General features: G+C 33.2%; 1 protein-coding gene across 1 annotated transcript; it reads left to right on the forward strand.

Annotated features, from left to right (window-relative positions):
* Positions 1–1,502: 1,502 nt before the first annotated feature.
* On the forward strand, positions 1,503–18,924 carry LOC138315826 (glycine cleavage system H protein-like). The gene is made up of 5 exons (XM_069257118.1): positions 1,503–1,661; positions 11,763–11,842; positions 12,447–12,510; positions 14,109–14,240; positions 16,996–18,924. The coding sequence occupies exons 1-5, from the start codon at positions 1,535–1,537 to the stop codon at positions 17,088–17,090; spliced, it is 498 nt and encodes a 165-aa protein (XP_069113219.1). The 5' UTR covers positions 1,503–1,534; the 3' UTR covers positions 17,091–18,924.
* The last annotated feature ends 847 nt before the right edge of the window (positions 18,925–19,771 follow it).

Consider the following 19,771-nt stretch of genomic DNA (forward strand, 5'->3'; position numbering starts at 1 on the left):
ACAATTATGTATTTTGTTATCGTTTAAGTTGATAATATCATATAACCGAGTGATTTAACTTCATGTCATTAAACTGCAATCTCGTGTTCCTGTGTTTACTCATTAAAACAATATACCGATATGAAGGCGCACATGTGTATTGTTGTATGTAGGTTAATACAGTTAGGTCTGAGGTCGCCACGCTATGTACATATACTTTGAAGGGTATATATATATTTGTGGATATATATTAGTGTCTATTGTGTCATTATTGATACACATTATTTACATGTAGAACAGGTATTGAAATCTCATCGCTATTAGATCGATACGCAAGGCCAAATTGAGTACAGAATTTATAATATATATACATACATGTATATATTGTGTTCAAGTTGCCACATCATCGAACAGAGAATGACGCGAAAACCCGACTTTATTTTGACGTCACAATAGAGACGTCGACGTTGCAAAGTGATTTAGAAAAAAAATCCTTTAGAAAATCGTTGGAATCGTATATTTAAATGTATTTTGTATTATAAAGAGTCTGAAAAATTAATTATAAGCATTAATGTAACTATTTTTTAACATCATCGGAGTATGAAATAAATTTAGGTCCTTTATGTCTATATATCCTCTATGTGTAGAATTTATTTTTGGCATATAATTAAGGATTAACTTGAATAGATTTTTTTATGTTATGGAGACATAACATAATAAATCTATTCACATTATCCTTATCATTCAATTTACTAAAGATAATCTCTTTAATACTCAAAATTCATTTTTGGACTCTTTTGTCTATGAAATCATTACGCCGTCATCTCAGCCAATCAGAAGCAACGTCACAAACGACGAGGCCATTTTTTCCTTTATTGGCTGATAAAGTAATTTTTAAGCCAATGAAAGCGTTTACAATTAAACAAATATGTTTATATATTGATAATTCAATTTTGCTTGAAAGCAGCGTTTTCAATGGCTTAAAAATTACTTTATCAGCCCATAAAGGAAAAAATGGCGTCGCCGTTTGTAACGTCGCTTCTGATTGGCTGAGATATGGGCGTAATGATTTCATAGAAAAGAGAGTTCCAAAATGAATTTCAAATTTTGAAGAGACACGTATGTTTAGTAAATTGAATTTTAAAAAAGAATTAATTTGAATAGATATTTTATAATATGGAAATATAACACAAAAATCTTAGTGTACTCTAGATTTACAGTGAAAATAAACCGAGAAACAGCGAGGTTTTTGTGATATATCTCCATAACATAAAAAAAAAACTATTCAAGTTAAACTACATATGTAGTCCTAGCCCATTTCGGTCGGACTCAAAAAGGTGGTCTTAATACACAGGTAGATGACCACAAAGGTACATACACGTGAACAGTGTACATATAAATGTAAGGTTTTATTGTGTTGATTTAGAATTCTGCGATTGATTTAAAATGTACAACTTCTTGTGAAATTGAACACTCGTCGATCGCTGGATACGAAAATAATGCGGACTCCGAAAATAAATCGTTCGAGCATGCGCCAACCGCGAATTTAGTAAAGATGGCGGCTCGGGTGTTGAGACATGCGATTCAGCAGCAAGTTTGCCTGCAAAAAATGATATCTAGCAATATAGGCGGGTGTCGTGTGAATGTGAGATTGATTAGCACAGCTAACAGACTTTTATCAAGTAAGTATATAGCTAAGATCTCGTTTAATGAGTGCTTCCCGCAATCCGAATCCATGTGATGCCGATTGGTAACCTTGTCACTTGCACCTAAGTCAGTAGCGGACGTTACGTACTGGGTCGAACAGTCAAGGGTTCGTTAAAAGGGCACTTACCGATGGTATTGTTTACATGTGACATGTGGCGACAGTGCGATTGCATGTGCATGTAAGTACATTGAGGTATACTGATTCACTTACATGTACATGTAAGTACACTGAGGTATACTGGTTCACAAAGATGTGACAATACTAAATAATATTGTTTCGGTTGTGATCTGTTTGTCTGTGTCTATCAGAACAGAAGAATCGTCTGTTTTCGCTTTTAAATGTCATACACCTTATTCCAGGTTATTGCAAGGGTTATGTCACTAAATAATTTGAATAGATAGTACAATGTTCATAGAATCAGAAACATTATTACTGTAATATAATAATGGAAAAGTTAAATTTAAATATATTAGTTGTACCATTGAAATACAAATATGTTTTAACAGTACATGTATGTATTCGCAGTCCATGTCTGTACATGTGGCCTAGCTAGCCTTAGGGACCTGTCGTCGTGTCGCGTAACATGTTGTCGAGACATTGATGAAAGCTATTTAACCAAACAGTTATACATGACTATGATTTATCATGTCTGCTAATGGTCAGCATTTCGATGTAACTCAGAATGACTCTGTGCTTAACATTGATTTATAGATATTACTCAACACAAACATGTAGGGCTATTTAAGGCCACCAACCCATGCATAGATTGTCAACTTTCCCCAGCATTCGACCATGGGTGCTGGGCCATACTTTGCCATGCGGAATAAAGTACTGAAACTACATTGCTGCGTTTGACTCAACTTTACTCTACACCAACAATACACCTCATCGTAGATAAAGAGACACAAAGAAAAGAATACTTCATTTGGCGCTGTGCAGAGAAAAACAACCTGGGTTTGGACACTTCACGAAACTACTGCCACTAACGATCATTGGTTCACAGGTACGTGGATTTGTCTAAACTCTTTTAAAAAGCAATTATTTGTACCACAAATTTTTCCTTGCACAAAATCATATTACCGTTTTACCATGGCTATTTCACCACTGAGAACCATACTTATTCTTAGTGTGAATTATTTTTAACATTATATACAATGTACATCTTATGAACTAAAACCAGTATGTAGTTTTACTTTGAAGTACACACATAAAACGTACACAAAAACACAGACATGCACCACAGGGAGTTGACCACATAAATACATCTATCGCACACATTTACACCAAAATAAACAACTCATCATTTTGTTATGGAAATGTTTGATTCTATAAATTTATTAATAACCTTGCTAGATATTTTGTTTTACTATGATAAGTTGCCACATTTAACATATCCACTGTTTTATCAATTTTTATCACTGATACTACTTTTTCTCTCCCGTGACATGTTCATGAATTAGGTCGATTGTTTTCATCACGAATTTAAGAGGTTCCTTAATGTTTATATACATATACTATTTTTCTATTACACAAATACACATTTTACATATTTTTACCTAATGGGAAGTTTTATCTCACGTGATTACTCACGGAGAAATATATGTCTTAGTAACTTTCCATTTATTATGTTAGGGGCAGAGTAGTGATGTGATTAAACACACACGTTAATTTGTAGTTGCTCTGATATCCTCATATAACGTAATACGTACATTATACTTTTTATATACATAACAATTTTTCATACAACATAATACACATGATGATTATATTATTTATTGCATTATTGGAGGAAAGTATTACCTGATGCAATTGAATGCAAGGTTTTATTTTTAATAGTTTTCTCCTACATTATTCATTTTACATATACACTTATTAGACTTATGGAACTTTCTTTGATGAGTGGTCATCTAGATTGCATCATGTCTGAGTTAAGCCGCAAGTACGTACGTCGGCCAGACGCTTTACTAATTACTTGTCATTTACCCTATGGCAATAACATCGTGAACATGTCCTCGAGGTCGTAATTAGTACATATTAGCTGATACATAAGTATATAGGTTTTTTCCCTCAAGCATTCCAATCCAATCATATGCAAGGTTAAGCTAATCGAATCAATAAAGTAACATTGATTATATATATTTACTTACACATTTTTATGAAATTTTGCAGGTATAGGTATATTTTTCTCATACACAACAAAACATTTTACATTTTATCTAATACAATTCACAAAGTTACTTACTCAAAAAAAAAAAGAAAAAAAAAGAAGAAAAAAACACAGAGTTAAAAAAAATGTAAGGAAAGTAACTCATAAACTATACATGTATGCTATACTTTTGTTATGTTATCATATAGTTTGCACATATTCAATATCTGTGCTTTTGCAACATAAAGAAATAAATATTGATTAATAAGTAATAATTATCCAATAAGTGTTGCATATATGAAATTGTTATAAGTATCAAAATGTTTTACCCGTAGATAATACCCGTAGATAAAGAGACAACTATATTGTTACATTTTACATACGGTTATGTTAGTTTTAACGCTTGAAAGCGCAGTTTACATGTTTATTTTTATACTATTTACAACAGCAGTTAATATAGGCCAATAGAACACTACAAGTTCAAGATCGTTTGTTTTGAATTAATTGGCTTTTTAACACATTATAATATATATTCCTCTGGATATTTTTTTTCTACCAGTTAAAATACAAACTAATTATTAGTTAAAATGTTACATGACAGGTCCCATTGTCTCTATGACAAATAAACAATCATAATACAACTATTTATTGATACGTATAAAGTTATTGAGTGATTAATTTATTATCTTTTATTCTTCAAAATAGTTTTTCTATATTTCTGGTGATGTCATGGTATTATTAGTAATATATTTGTGATTGGTACAATTATTTGCAAAGAAAAGAGTGAAAAGGTAAATCTATCAAAACTTGTCGCTCTTGATTCAAAAGAGAAAAATCTTCATCCAAGCCACAGAAAAATCATCTTTAGTACAGCCTCCAGTGATAGAAGAGGATATGCAGTAATCCAGTATACTTTGACTTTAAATTGTCTTCGTTGTGTATTGACTTGTTTGTGTATGCCGTATCATTTAGTCATCAGAGTTCCATTTCTACACATCTTCATCGAAGAAACTTTTACAACATTTTACTACATTTTCAACATTCATGGAAGAAACTTCTACATCAATACCAACACATCAAACATATTTTACATCTTCTGGATAGTCCCCCTGATGTGATTCCTCACCAGGTTGTTATCGTAAATTAGGACTATGCCAGGCTATGTCAGAGTACAGAGACTGTGACGTGTTATTTCACGCACATTTTATATTATATATCTCTGTACTCGAAGACATGAGCATCAACATACCACATCAACACATCAACATTCATCACTTACAGACTCAACGGATTTGGAAATACCTGATGCAGTCTAATGCCAGGGGAAACGTGTTATATTTTCATCTCCGAAGAGGATCCACGATCAACACTCAACTTATATTTAACATTTTTAAATGGAACTCTGACATTCATTATATATATATTTCTCAGCCTTGTTGTGCGAGATTTCATCGTTGATTTCAAGATGGTTGTACATCGTTTTCAACACTCATTAACTTTCATCACGTGACGGCATATTGATAAACATTTCTATATCTACGTTGGATAATTTTAAAGATGTTTTATATTTGAATGCTGTGTTTTCATATTCTATGTGGAAGTCTACGTTTTTAGATACTATAATTTTTTTTTTTTGTTGCTCATATGAATTTCCCTTCAACATTTTTATCAGTATCAATTATTTCCATTTATGGATAAAATATGAAAAAGTTAAATTTTTAGAAATGTAACGATCTATTATATCAAATTATTGCTAATTTGATCTAATTTATAACAATATGACGAATGTAATATAATAATGGAAAAGTTAAATTTAAATATATTAGTTGTACCATTGAAATACAAATATGTTTTAACAGTACATGTATGTATTCGCAGTCCATGTCTGTACATGTGGCCTAGCTAGCCTTAGGGACCTGTCGTCGTGTCGCGTAACATGTTGTCGAGACATTGATGAAAGCTATTAAACCAAACAGTTATACATGACTATGATTTATCATGTCTGCTAATGGTCAGCATTTCGATGTAACTCAGAATGACTCTGTGCTTAACATTGATTTATAGATATTACTCAACACAAACATGTAGGGCTATTTAAGGCCACCAACCCATGCATAGATTGTCAACTTTCCCCAGCATTCGACCATGGGTGCTGGGCCATACTTTGCCATGCGGAATTTCATAATATATTATACCAATTTATAGCTAAATTGTTATAATTTATAACATGGAGACGAATGTGCCATTATATGGAAATGTTAAATATTTAGAAAATTAACTTTATGTATAATTCAATGAATACACTTAGTCTACTATAGGTACACATATAGCCTTAGACATCAGGTCGCAGTAACCAGACGGTTATAGACGGTTATATGTATATGCCTTGTAGCTATCATGATCAAGTCAACAGATTCTGATACACTATTACTTAAATGCATATTCGTGACAAGAAGTGGTCAGATTACTTAAGAAGGATATGTACTCTGACATTTATTATAAAACTGATTGATGTTGATTGTCCATGTATCTCTATATAAACTAAGATTTCACAAGGCAACGGAGTCGCTCTTAAGGACTCCACGAATAAACACCAGAAGCTACCAACACGTGTTTGAGTCCTACATATACACACCACTACAGAAAATACAACAAACTACAGAACTTCTACATTTCATTACATAGATATATGTGTTTCTGATAGAATAATGACAAAAACAAATATATAGCTATTTGTAATTCCAGTTTTGTATGGTTCCTGGCTAACATTGAATTGGTACAAAGAAATTTCACAGGGGTCAAACTGTATGAATTCCGGAAAGAGCGATCACTGAAGCCAGACATTTTGTTGAAGATATGCATGCAGTGACCCAGTTAATTGTTGATCATGTCATTGTGATAAAGAGGGTGTTTGTGGCATAAAATGATTAATGTGTAGAAGAACAGGGAAAACACACATATGATACCTGTTGAGTGTCTGACCAGGAATTCGAAACGAACCTGGGTCTCTGTTGCGAAAAAACTATGGCTCTACCGACTGAGCCAAAGAAGCATGCTCCATCAGCTGAGAGACAGAAACTGTATCTATCTACAATAACCACACCAACCCACTCTTTTTACACAGCTCCCCTGTTTTTCTTGAGATTTCCTTAATCTCAACCTGAGATTCACTATATAACCACCTTAAGCTTCCATGGGTTATTTAGTTCGATGCCAATGTAGAAGAACTGGAAAAGAATTACATATTCCTATCTAGTGCCCTGTTCAGGAATCAAACCTGGGTCGGGGCGTGTAAATCACAGCTCTACCAACTGAGCCAAAGATGCATGCTAGCCTCCGTCAGCTGAGTGTCAGATATCGTATTTTTTACTATGTACAAACCACACTGACTCGCTCCTTATACAAATGCATCCTAAGACCAACCTTTGATAAAAACTGGAAAATTCCAGTAACAACTTTAATTAGCACTTAGTCATCATGCCTCGAGTTTGGTTATCCCTCTATTTTTATTTACAACCATTGACTTTAATGATTCAAAGAAAATGTAATTACAATGAATGCATTTATTATAAGTGTTAGGTCAAGTAAAAAAATATTCTTGTTTCCGATAACACCCTTTAAGAATGAAGGGTTAGGTTAGTAGGTAGGGATTTTTGTTTTTGGGTGTTTTTTTAAAATATTTTTTCTCATCATCCCAGTTTCCTGCAGTGAAAAACTGAAATAAACTTTATTGAACCTTGTATAAACCATGGGTTTGATTACCAGGTTATCATTGGTGTCTTAAATGTCCAGAATTTGTACAGTACCCATATTCCTGATTTTGTGCAAAACCAAAAAAAACAAAACAAGGTCGTTATTTGTTTGCTGGAGGGCAAAACTGATAAAAAAGGTTTTGAGTAGACAATGATTTTATAAGGTTGGTTGGGTTACCGGAAACACAAATATTTTTTTGTATGGCCTTATTTATGATTAGGTCAACCCTTATTTAAATAGCACCCATGCTACTTTATGGTTAATTGATATAGCAAAGCAAATTCACTATATGTTGATAGCAATTTCAGCAACAAACCATACAGTAGCCAGCTGCCATTGAAACTATGGGATATACACAATCCATCCAGGCACTATAACTTCATACCAATTATCCTTGATTGCCCTTTGATATGTTCATTTTTTATTAGCAGTCTCATTTCATAACTCATCAGATTTATTATTACTAATTCATATTTATATAATATATGCAGAAATGCAGTAAACTCGAATGAAAGTGTTGGTGATTTGTCGCAGATTATGTTACATGTATGCGAGTTTAAGAACACAAATACATGATACCTGAATATTGTATCATAATTGTTGCAAATAAATGCAGGACTTTTTTAGGTAAATTTGGAAAAAGCCTCCAAGTGAATTTCGGAAAAATCATAGACATATCGACAAAAGGTTCTTTTGATATGACCAAATATGCATATTATTAATTCTTTTAACTTTATCTTCATTGACAGATACCTAGATTTATCTAGGTGCTTCCATGCCACTGAAAATAGGATTAAATATTTTCAGTCCTGATTAGTCCCGTAAATGACTGAGCATTGTATTTTTAGGATGACCTATTGTCATCGTGTTTTGTCCGTCATCGTGCGCCGTCCGCCGTGCGTCGTGCATAAGACTATTTATACAAAATCCTACTCCTCCTTCATCCTTAGATGGATTACATCCATGTTTAGTGTGAAACATCATTGGGAAAGGACAATCATATTTTATATAAATGAGTCTGGTCCGACCCCGGGGCTGAGGGGTGGGGCCCCAAAAGGCAAATTTTCTTAATTTTAGCTTTAAAATCATACTCCTCCTTCATCCTTAAATGGATTTCATCCATATTTGGTGTGAAACATCATTGGGGAAGTACAATCTTATTTTATATAAATGAGCCTGGTCCGACCCCTAGGGGCTGAGGGGTGGGGCCCCAAAAGGCAAATTTTCTTAATTTTAGCTTTAAAATCCTACTCCTCCTTCATCCTTGAATGGATTTCATCCATATTTGGTGTGAAACATCATTGGGGATGGACAATCATATTTTATATAAATGAGCCTGGTCCGACCCCTAGGGGCTGAGGGGTGGGGCCCCAAAAGGGCAAATTTTCTTAATTTAAGATTTTAAATCCTCTACTCCTCCTTCATCCTTAGATGGATTACATCCATGTTTAGTGTGAAACATCATTGGGGAAGGACAATCATATTTTATATCAATGAGATAGGTCTGACCCCTAAAGGCAGAGGGGCGGGGCCCCAAAAGGGGAAATTTTCTTAATTTAAGCTTTAAAATCCTACTCTTCCTTCTTCCTTGGATGAATTTCATCCATATATATTTACACTTGCCAGGCTTGGTCACTATACGCTAATACTAGCCGATTTTGTTTACCATAACTGCATGGTAACATTGAACTTTGAACTTGCGTAAGGAAATGTTGTGTGCAACGTAAAAGGACTACTTTTTTTAAAAAGAAACACATGGCTTTGTTTACATTTTGACGCAATATTACGTGTATATTGTTGTTTTTCATAGAATTTTGGGAAAATGTAAACAATATATACATGTTTTATATTTATAAATGATTCAAACAATTTTTAAATCAACAATTGTATAAAGAAACGGAAAATTATCCCGACCGGGCGACGTGCTTTCATTTTTGTTAAAAATGATGGGTGTCAAATGTAAACATTACCTCTGTGCCTATGTTCGTCCTACGATCGAGCCTTTGGGGTGGACGGGTGTGAGACCCTCTGATAGAAGTCAGTTATAAACATATCCTCTTGTCTTTGTTCTTTGAGTATTTAATCATGTGTATTATAAAACATGCACTGCTAATAATCCATGTGTTGACAGTTCCGCATCACCACAAATACATTGTATCCATCGAACACAAGTGAATTTGTTTCATCTATCGATGGCGATATGGATCTAAGCGTAGATTATATAATCACATGGCTCCCAAGGATGTAATATCGTCAAGTCAGACGACATCTAAAACACATTACATTGAGCTACTTGAAAATCGGTGTTTTGACAACTTCGGCAAACTAAAGTGTGTAAGCGTACGTCAGCTTCGCCTCGCTACACAATAATGGTCACCGAGTTCACACATGTAGCCGTGTACAAATTCTTTATGTTATTACGCTATATATTAACTTTTAGCAAAATTGAATAAATAAAATTATCTCTGAAATTTACTTTGTTTGTTATGTTTATTTTACACTAAAATATTGAACTTTTTTGTCGTCGCGGATGAATAATTCTACCTTACGTAAAGCGTCATCATTCGCTGTTCAATTGAGTAAGCTCCTCCCACTTTTGACCGACTTTTATTGAATAATTACGTCACTTTCAAATGACGATTTTATTGCATGAAATATAAATAAAAAGTCGTGTGAGTGTAAATATAGGGATTGGATTTCGTTTTTATGTTAACCATGCTTGTATGGAGCAATTCCTCTAAGAATATATTCAATATATTCTTAGAGGAATTGCTCCATATATATATTCTTAGAGGAATTGCTCCATACAAGCATGGTTAACATAAAAACGAAATCCAATCCCTATTTGGTGTGAAACATTATTGGGGAAGGACAATCATATTTTATATAAATGAGTCTGGTCCGACCCCTAGTGGCTGAGGGGTGGAGCCCCAAAAGGGCAAATTTTCTTAATTTTAGCTGGCCCACTTCCTGTTTTCAGGTTTCGGTCTCTGTTCTCAATGAAAATTAGTCTATAGGGGTTTAAATTGATGCCGAACAACATGCAAACATTTTCGTAAAGATTTTGGTATTCCAAGATGGCCGCTGACCCACTTCCTGTTTTCAGGTTTCAGTCTCCGATCTCAAGATAAATTGGTCTATAGGGGTTTTAATTGATTCAGAAGGGGGAACTTCAGGTGAGGACAATCATATTTTATAAAGGACCGAGCTAAGACCCTTGGGGATAGTACGGCGGATGTCCAAAATGGAAGCTTTGCTGAAATTTGGCTTTAAAATCTGACTCCTCCTTATATAAATCCATGAATGGGTTACAACCATATATGGATGAAGTGCTACCAAGTTTGTTCAACAAATGACATTTACCTATTTCAGAAACTTACATATTCAACTAAGGAGTTCCTCGTATTGTTTATATTAATCTTTAACCAATACTTTATACTGTGACTTTGCTGTTTCAACGCGTTTTCAGATGGGGAACAATTAAAGCCCATGGAATCCGAACTCTAAAACTTATTGGGAATGGGGTCGAATATTGGCCCCTACGAGACCCTAGAAATAGCCCTGAAATGAAATAATAAAGACAAGCCCATTGAATCTGTTTTGACTAATTTTACAATTTTGTAAGACTTTATTATCATTAGAGAAACCTTTGCAATATAAGTGCATGAAAACCTCTTATTTTAATATGTCTCTTTGGAGATCACTTTTTCTGGAACACATACAGTTGACCAAGTTAAACCCCTGTAAAATTTGTACGGCTTTATATATACATGTATGTACATGATGTATGTATCTGCTATACAACTTTATAATGTACAGTAATATAAGGGAATGAAGACAGCAATACAGATTCTTTTTTGTGTTTCGATTTCATACCATTTTGTTCAACCTTGTAGTTCGTTATAGTTGATTGCAATAACAAGCTTTCAGATAAATTTAAAAAAATCCAGTCTAGTAAATTTATGCTCATTATTTGTTCTATACAAACACTTTTTATTCACTCATGTACACTTTTATTGTTAAACTTTACAATTACTGCATATGATAATTATGCATGTATGCTTATATGACCAGATATGCTAGATCTACAATACACAATAAGATACAAGATACTCTGCAAAATTAAAAATTGCATAAATTCAAATTAATTTATAAAATTAACTTTTCATTTTTTAGACAAACTATTTTCTGACAAACACGAGTGGGTGACAGTCGATAATAATGTTGGGACTGTTGGAATATCTGACTATGCTCAGGTAAGTTACATCTAGATCTGTTTGGTTGACCATGCAAATCATAATCTTGTTCATTATACCTAATATGCTATATATAACTCAATGATTATTGCGTTTAAACTATAAGTTGAGATATTTGGACCATGGCCTTCATACATATACATTAGAGTTTATATATTACCAATATATATAGTGATTCAATCGCCTTCAAATTTTCACTTAACTGGTGTATTGACTAATATAAAACAATTGCTTTCTTGATCCAAATTTTTCTGTATCGGTTTATAAGGTTGATGATCATGAGGTTAACTAGCTAGTGTTTGTATGAAGATTTTCTCAGTAAAATGTGGAAGTTAGTCTTTAAATCTAGATTAATTCCTTATTTAATGAGAATTAGAATTTAAGGGTTCTTTCCTTCGATGATGTTTCTTGTGTTAGAGAAGGAGTCAGAACAAGTATATCTCTTGGTTGAATAACATAATTAGAGCTCCATATGCAATCAGTCAAGTGAAATGCATTACCAATTTACTAGTAGTTGACCAAAATGAATCATACAGATGTCATGACACATTGTTCAGATATGTCCTGTATACATTTGTACATGTGCAAAATTTTCTTATTTCAGGATGCTTTAGGAGAAGTAGTATATGCACAACTTCCTGAGGAAGGAACAGAACTTGAGAAAGATGGTAATTGTTTGTCTGTTCAGATTTGTTATTCAATATTCATGACCCAATTGTAAGCAATAGCTATTGTCATAATTATGAAATCATTGAGGTGATAAAAAGAGCGTAGACAAGTATTTTGGTCTGATGGAGATCTTAAAGGAGGGAAATAACTCCTATTTCATTATATGATCTTTTTTTTTATAAAGAAAGTAAAATTGTGTGTACAAAATCATGAAAATAAAGTATTTTAATTAGTATTGTTATATACATGTATCGTCCATGCATCATTTTCACCTCAGCAGATTTTTTTTAATGATTTTATAGCCGAAGCAAATCTTTACAAAACAAGGTAAAACCTAAAATAATAAAAGTATTCAAAATTAAAAACAATGACCAACATTAAAGATGCACAAATGATACTACATGTATATATGTTTAACTGTTTATGTCCGCCAGAGAGAGCTCAAGGTTGTCATATGTAATCACTTCATTGTTGTTGATGGTTTTTGTGTTTTCAGTTACAGCATTATGAACTGTTAGTACAAGTGTAGACTGGCCACCAGACACTAGATAATATTATAAGACTCTTTCATATGTGGATATGAAGGATAGGGATATTCTACCCGAGGGTCACAAAATGTAGGAAAACCCGAGGCTTGCCGAGGGTTTTGCAACATTTTGTGATCTCGAGGGTAGAATATCCCTATCCTTCATATCCACTTATGAAAGAGTATATTTCTTACATACCGCGACGTTTTATTACAATTTAACAGCTATAATATTCCGCCATTTTGAGATAAATTCGAAGAAATCCACGACTAGAAGTCAATTTTCCATACATGAAAAATTTCGTGATAATATCAACACAAATTCCGTTGTTTGCATCTTTTATAGTAAAACCAGTCATATTTGTGAAAAAAATGTTAAAATTTTACCGAGGAAATAGAGATTTTGTTGACGCCGTGACGTCAAAAGGCTTTATTGCATGGGTAGCCATGCAATACAGCCTCAGGCGACATGAGTGTATTGCCCTAGACCAGCCAGTATTACACCCGTAGGTATGAAAGAAAATTTAGTTATATTGATAAGTCTTTCTCAGTAGAGTTTAATAATAGATGATCTACCCCAGTTTAATATTCTAGAGATTGATGGCTGATCTAGATCTAGTGTTAAATGCTCTTGTGAGGAAGGGATGTCGGAGATTAGCTATACAATTCTCAAACAACTTTTATCACACAACTGGCATATTAAGTCATATCATACGCCCATGTCATAAATATTGTAACACACACGTGTAATAACACCATTGTAACATCACTGATAATTATGAGGTCAGTATCAAAATATGACATTGGACGATTGTCTCAGTAGACGAAAACTTCAAATCTAAGCCGGATTTTTACTGTTTTATGTGGAGACGAAAGTAATTGATGAAATTTAATGTTTTTCTTAAATTTCTATTTACAAAAGTTATGTGATTAATAAAATCTTATACTCTTGACTATGTGTTATTAAAATCAAACTCGTTAAATGATTTGATATATATGTCACTTACCTTAAAGCTCATGGCATATCAAATTATTGAACTTGTTTGATAGATTTGATGATTTATTTATCAGATGAAATTGGAGTGTTGGAGAGTGTGAAGGCCGCCAGTGAGATTTATACACCAGTATCTGGTACTGTTGTCTCAAATAATAAAGCCGTGGAGGAGGATCCAACGCTGGTCAACACCTCCTGTTATGATAAAGGTAAGCTCTCCCCGCCCTGGTCAACACCTCCTGTTATGATAAAGGTAAGCTCTCTCCACCCTGGTCAACACCTGATATGATAAAGGTAAGCTCTCCCCTGCCTGGTCAACACCTGATATGATAAAGGTAAGCTCTCCCAACCCTGGTCAACACCTCCTGTTAGATAAAGGTAAGCTCTCCCAACCCTGGTCAACACCTCCTGTTATGATAAAGGTAAGCTCTCCCGGCCCACCCTGGTCAACACCTGATATGATAAGGGTATGTAAGCTCCCCCCTGTGACCCCACCCTGGTCAACACCTGATATGATAAAGGTAAGCTTTCCAACCCAGGTCAACACCTCCTCTTATGACAGGTAAGCTCTCCCACTTTGGTCAACACCTCCTGTTATGACAAAGGTAAGCCTTCATATATACGCGAGTTGTTCTGGTATATGTTAAGGAAAAGTTTGCCCTGATTTATTCCTTGATAAAACTGGATAAATGATAAGGCCAAATTAAAAAATATTCTTGTTTCTCGTAACACTATTTAAAAATGAAGGATCACTACGTAGGTGGAATTTTTTTTTTTTGGGGGGGGGGGGGAATATTTTTTCTCTTCATCTCAGGTTCTTGAAGTGAAAAACTGAAATAGACTTTATTAAAACTCATATAAACCATGGATATGATTCCCAGGGGATTATTGGTATCTTAAATTTACAGAATTTATGCCAAAATTCCTGATTTTGTGCAAAACCAAACAAAAATTACAGTGAAATGCGTTCAAGCGTCCGGAATTGCCTTTGGGATCGTTCAAACCACAAATCACGTGAATAGTTTCAACCAGTCGTATGCGCGTTTATCGGCTCGGAATAGCGTCAGTCAAACTGTGGGCGGAGTTTAGTAACAGCGATAGTCTAACTGAGGGCAGAGTTCACCTGTTATAGTTGTTACACATTCAAAAACTTACGCAATTTCAATCATTAATACCGCAACAATTTGGTATACAAAATCGTAAAATAGAAGCAGAATTACATGCATGTATATAATCATGATCTACATGTACATATAGCCATAGTCACAGCTAGGTTAAAGTGAGTAGAAATTTGGTATTTGGTATCTTAACTTTACAATACTACATGTATCTTATTTGAAATCACAGGAGCCAGAGAGTCGTTACAAATGTACTTTATACATGTACATATATACATGTATATATATGCATTCCAAACGTCAAATTATGCTTTCTTGAACTACAATAAGAGTGTTTTTAGCACAACTTATCATAGGTTTGAATACATATTTACAAGCACACTTTTAAACATCACTATTACAATTCATACAGCTAGCAATGCATAATTAGTGGTGAGATGTCTTCTTCCGGATGAAACATCTTCATTAGGCCAAAAAAAGTCTGTTTAGGGTTACCCGACCGACCCTATTTTTTGTACCTAAAAGGATACTCCTATTAATAGTTTAACTCTATGCCAATCTGAGCTGTTACATGCAATACTTCTTTCTTAGTCAAATCTCCAATTATTCATATTGTTAAATAAAGAGTCAAGAGTGAAAGACACTAATGTTTAATCATTTTATTAATAAATAGGAGCCACATGTGTTTAGTAAACAGCTCGCTATTGCATCTGAACTTGACAAAAAATATTTATATAAAAAGAATCCCTACCTACCGGCCGTATTTTTTTTTGCCAATGTAACCCTAAACAGATATATTTTGGTCTTATACATGTATACAATGTATACAGCTACAACCGTGTATGTTCCAGGGAACGTTTTACGAAGCTGTCAAGATATAGTGTTGTTGTCTTTGATGATCATATATGGTACGATTGACTTAAAAACATGTTTGAAACCTTTTTATCTAGAAATGTATGCTAACAAATCTTTGGTACAAAGATGTGACCGAGTCAAATCGGTAGATCCCTTTGAAGTCAACATTGTTTGCGCTACACCACATGGAGTCTAACCAATCGAGGCAACTTTCCAGAGTTTTCATTGGCTGTCGTTACAGAATATTACAACATTTAAGGGAGGAGTCTAATCCGGACGCTTGAACGCAGTTCACTGTAAGTTGTTATTTGTTTGCTTGAGGACAAAACTGAAAAAAAGTTTTTGAGTAGGTGCTGATTTTATAGGGTCAGTCGGGTTACCGGAAACACGAATAATTTTTTTGTATGGCCTTATGGATTTGTCCCTAAATTTGGTGTGTTGGGCATGTGGAAGGATTTGTAGGGATGAGTATACGTACCGTAAGATTTGCATCATGTTTGTCTATTGTCTTGACATTACATGTTTTGCTATACAAGTATCTCATATACTACAAGTTTATCGTTAGAAGGTCGAGTATTTGTCTTTAAATTCTATCTTTAGACAGGTTACTACACTATTTTCCAAGTGTATATCAAAGATACTTCCATTTGGAATAATTACCCAAATAAAGATGAAAAACTCTGTCCTACAGCCTTAACTGTTACCTGCTGAACAATATCTGATGAAGATCATTTATTTAGTGCAGACAGGATACAAGGTGTTACAAAATGAAAAAGAAATTGTTCTTGTTTTTATTGTATTATTAATTCAAATGAAAATGAATATTGTAGACTTGAAATGTTAATTCTACATGCACATTGCTGTTGTGTAAGATTTTTTTGCTCTTCTTAAAGAAATCTATTTAGACAAATCATTTCATTTTAATTTGATGTTCGTAAAGTTCAAAAGATGCAAAAAGTTATGTAGATCTTTTTTTGCCATCTCTTTACAGGATGGTTATTTAAACTGGAGTTAACAAACCAGTCAGAGTTGGGTGGATTGATGTCTGAAGAGGATTACAAAGTGTTCTTAAAGACACTAGAATGATGAGAAAGACGACTTGTTTAGCTGTTGGTCTGTCCCATTGTGTAACAAGCTGACAAGTGCTGATGGCCAGGCTCCCATTGTGTAGCCTGGTCCTAGAGTGTTATGTTTTACTGTTAGCGTTTTTATGCTGGACTTAGTGGTGTATGATGGAATGTGTGCACTCAAATAATATTCTGTGTGATTTAAGCCTGAAGTGAAGGTAGAAAACACCCAAATGAAATCGATCTGTGGGATACTACATATATTTTTTTTTAATGATTTATTATTATTTTCTCATAGATCTAACACTATAGATATAGAAACCTATTTTACAAGTTGATATTTCATTTTCTACAAAAAATAAATGTTCAGATAATAACATTGTTTTTATTGTGTTTTCCCTAATATCTACAAAATAATCCTGCTGCAACATTATTATCTAAAACTCTATTTATATATTTATGTTTTGAAAATATGCTTTCTTGGTTTTTTTCCAATATAATTGGATGCTTTTTTAAAAATCATAACAAACAGCAGTATTTTTGTAAAGCCAAAATAAGATGTTATTTCTGTCATAGTAGAAATTTATATATACAGGCAATATTTCTTCATGTAAATTTCATGTGATTTTTTTCATGTGAAATTCATATGAAATTCATGAATGTTTTCTTTACGTGAATTTCATGTGAAAATTTTCACTTGAAATTCACTTTTTTGCCCCGGAAAATTACTTGAAATTTACTTGAAATATTGCCTGTGTATATACTGAAGGCATTATCAACAAATGCTCAGGAAATAATTATGATATATTATTTGTTATATCAGAGGAATCTCAAACTAAAAGAAAATCATATTCAACAGTATTCTCTGTTTTTGTATATGTTTATGTGGCCTATTAAAAGCATTCATAGGATTCTGCTGTCAAACATTCCCCAATTAGATATTGTCTTTGCACACCTAATGATAAATTACAAACATGTTGACTGGGCATATGTGGAGAAAGTTTTAAACTAATTCTTGTCTAGCTGTACAAACAGAACACACACAATAATGGTATGCATTCTCCTAGTATTTCAGTTTCTATTTAAGTGAATTTTTTGTCCAAGTTTTAAGTCAAATTCTTTTGAAAGTATTTGATGGGCCTAACTTCGTTCTCTAGACCAAAATTCTTTGTACGTTTGTATTTCTTCTCAAATAATTATAATAATTCACATGTCGACAATACCTAGAAATGCATAAATTACACAAATTTTACCAAAACATTCTTGCCATGTCATGATGATACTACTTTGCACATGTTAACAGGGAATCTTACAGCTATTAATTAGTGTGCTAAAGTTAAGATATAGTGACATTAGGATTTATTTCACCAGATCATTGTATATCTTATTATTTATTCAGAAATGCATGTTAGAATAATACTGTAATAGTAAATTAACATACAGCTTTAAGTGAGTGGTAATTATAAAGATTTAATGATGTTAGTGAGGATGTTTCCACAGTGTACTGCTTTGTATAGTTATCTCCCCTTCATCGTAATGAAAAGCAATATTCGGGAATGGACCGAAATCTGTATGTATTGTTTGTGTCAATTTTAGCAAAACAGCAAGAATTATCTGTTCGAAATGCATAGTTAGATATAAAGTAGATACTCAATTAAGGTATTCTATGACATTTGATGTATTTTACTTTTGTTTGCATTTATGATTTAATTATTCTAAGGAATTTAAAATAAATCTCCGGCTTTGTTGATCATTAGATTTGTGGTAACAGATGGTGTGTGAGTGAGAAGTACTTTGTGTCCTATTTGTCCATTGTCTTTCAGAGATTAAATATAATAAACCTTATTTGCATACAGTGTTTTCTAATTTTATTTTTGAGTCAGAAGATAAAGTTTGAAGTATTTTATCTTGTACTGTTGTCATCCATTACCCAACACATGACTTAAATTGTACTGGTAAATAATATATACATGTATATATATATATATATGCGTGTGTATTTAACCTCCTTGATAATCAAGCTTCAATGTGCTTGGTTATAAATGAATATGAATGATTAGTATAACATATACAGTATATAAATGAAAATACGACACTCATAATTGAGGGGTGTCTCCGAAACAATTTTTGAAAAAAAAAAAAAATTCAATATATTATTTTTAAACTGACAAATGTATTTTTTTAACTTGCATTGTTAGCTTTAAGGTCCTAGTCAAAGAAGGGTAAAAATAATAATAACTTTTATATCAAGATGTTTTTTACTTAAGACAAGAAATTATATGATACCTGATCAGAAATTGCCATTTCAATTGATTATGATGGATGGAAAAGTTTTTAAGTATGTGCATGTAGCTCAAAGTTTGAACTATGCTTTCGATGGCGTATATACCTACATTGTATGCTGACCATGGTATTTTGTGTTGTGATTCGTACTACATGTAGATGCTACTTTACCTTTGACCTCACTTTGTTTAGATTTGATCATAACAAATAGAAACCTGTTTCAAAGTTGACTATTATATGCAAGATAAACTTGATACGACCATATTCCTGACCAGGTAAAGTCTTTTGGTGACGACTGTTGCCAGATTTCCTGAATATGTCTGAAGGAATTATTTAAATATTAATTATTTTAGGCTTTTCGCAGACCATATGTAATTGAGAAATATTGACCCCTGAAAATACCGGCTATTAGGTTTT

Source organism: Argopecten irradians, chromosome 2 (genome assembly GCF_041381155.1).
Source record: "Argopecten irradians isolate NY chromosome 2, Ai_NY, whole genome shotgun sequence".
NCBI classification, from domain to species: Eukaryota; Metazoa; Mollusca; class Bivalvia; order Pectinida; family Pectinidae; genus Argopecten; species Argopecten irradians.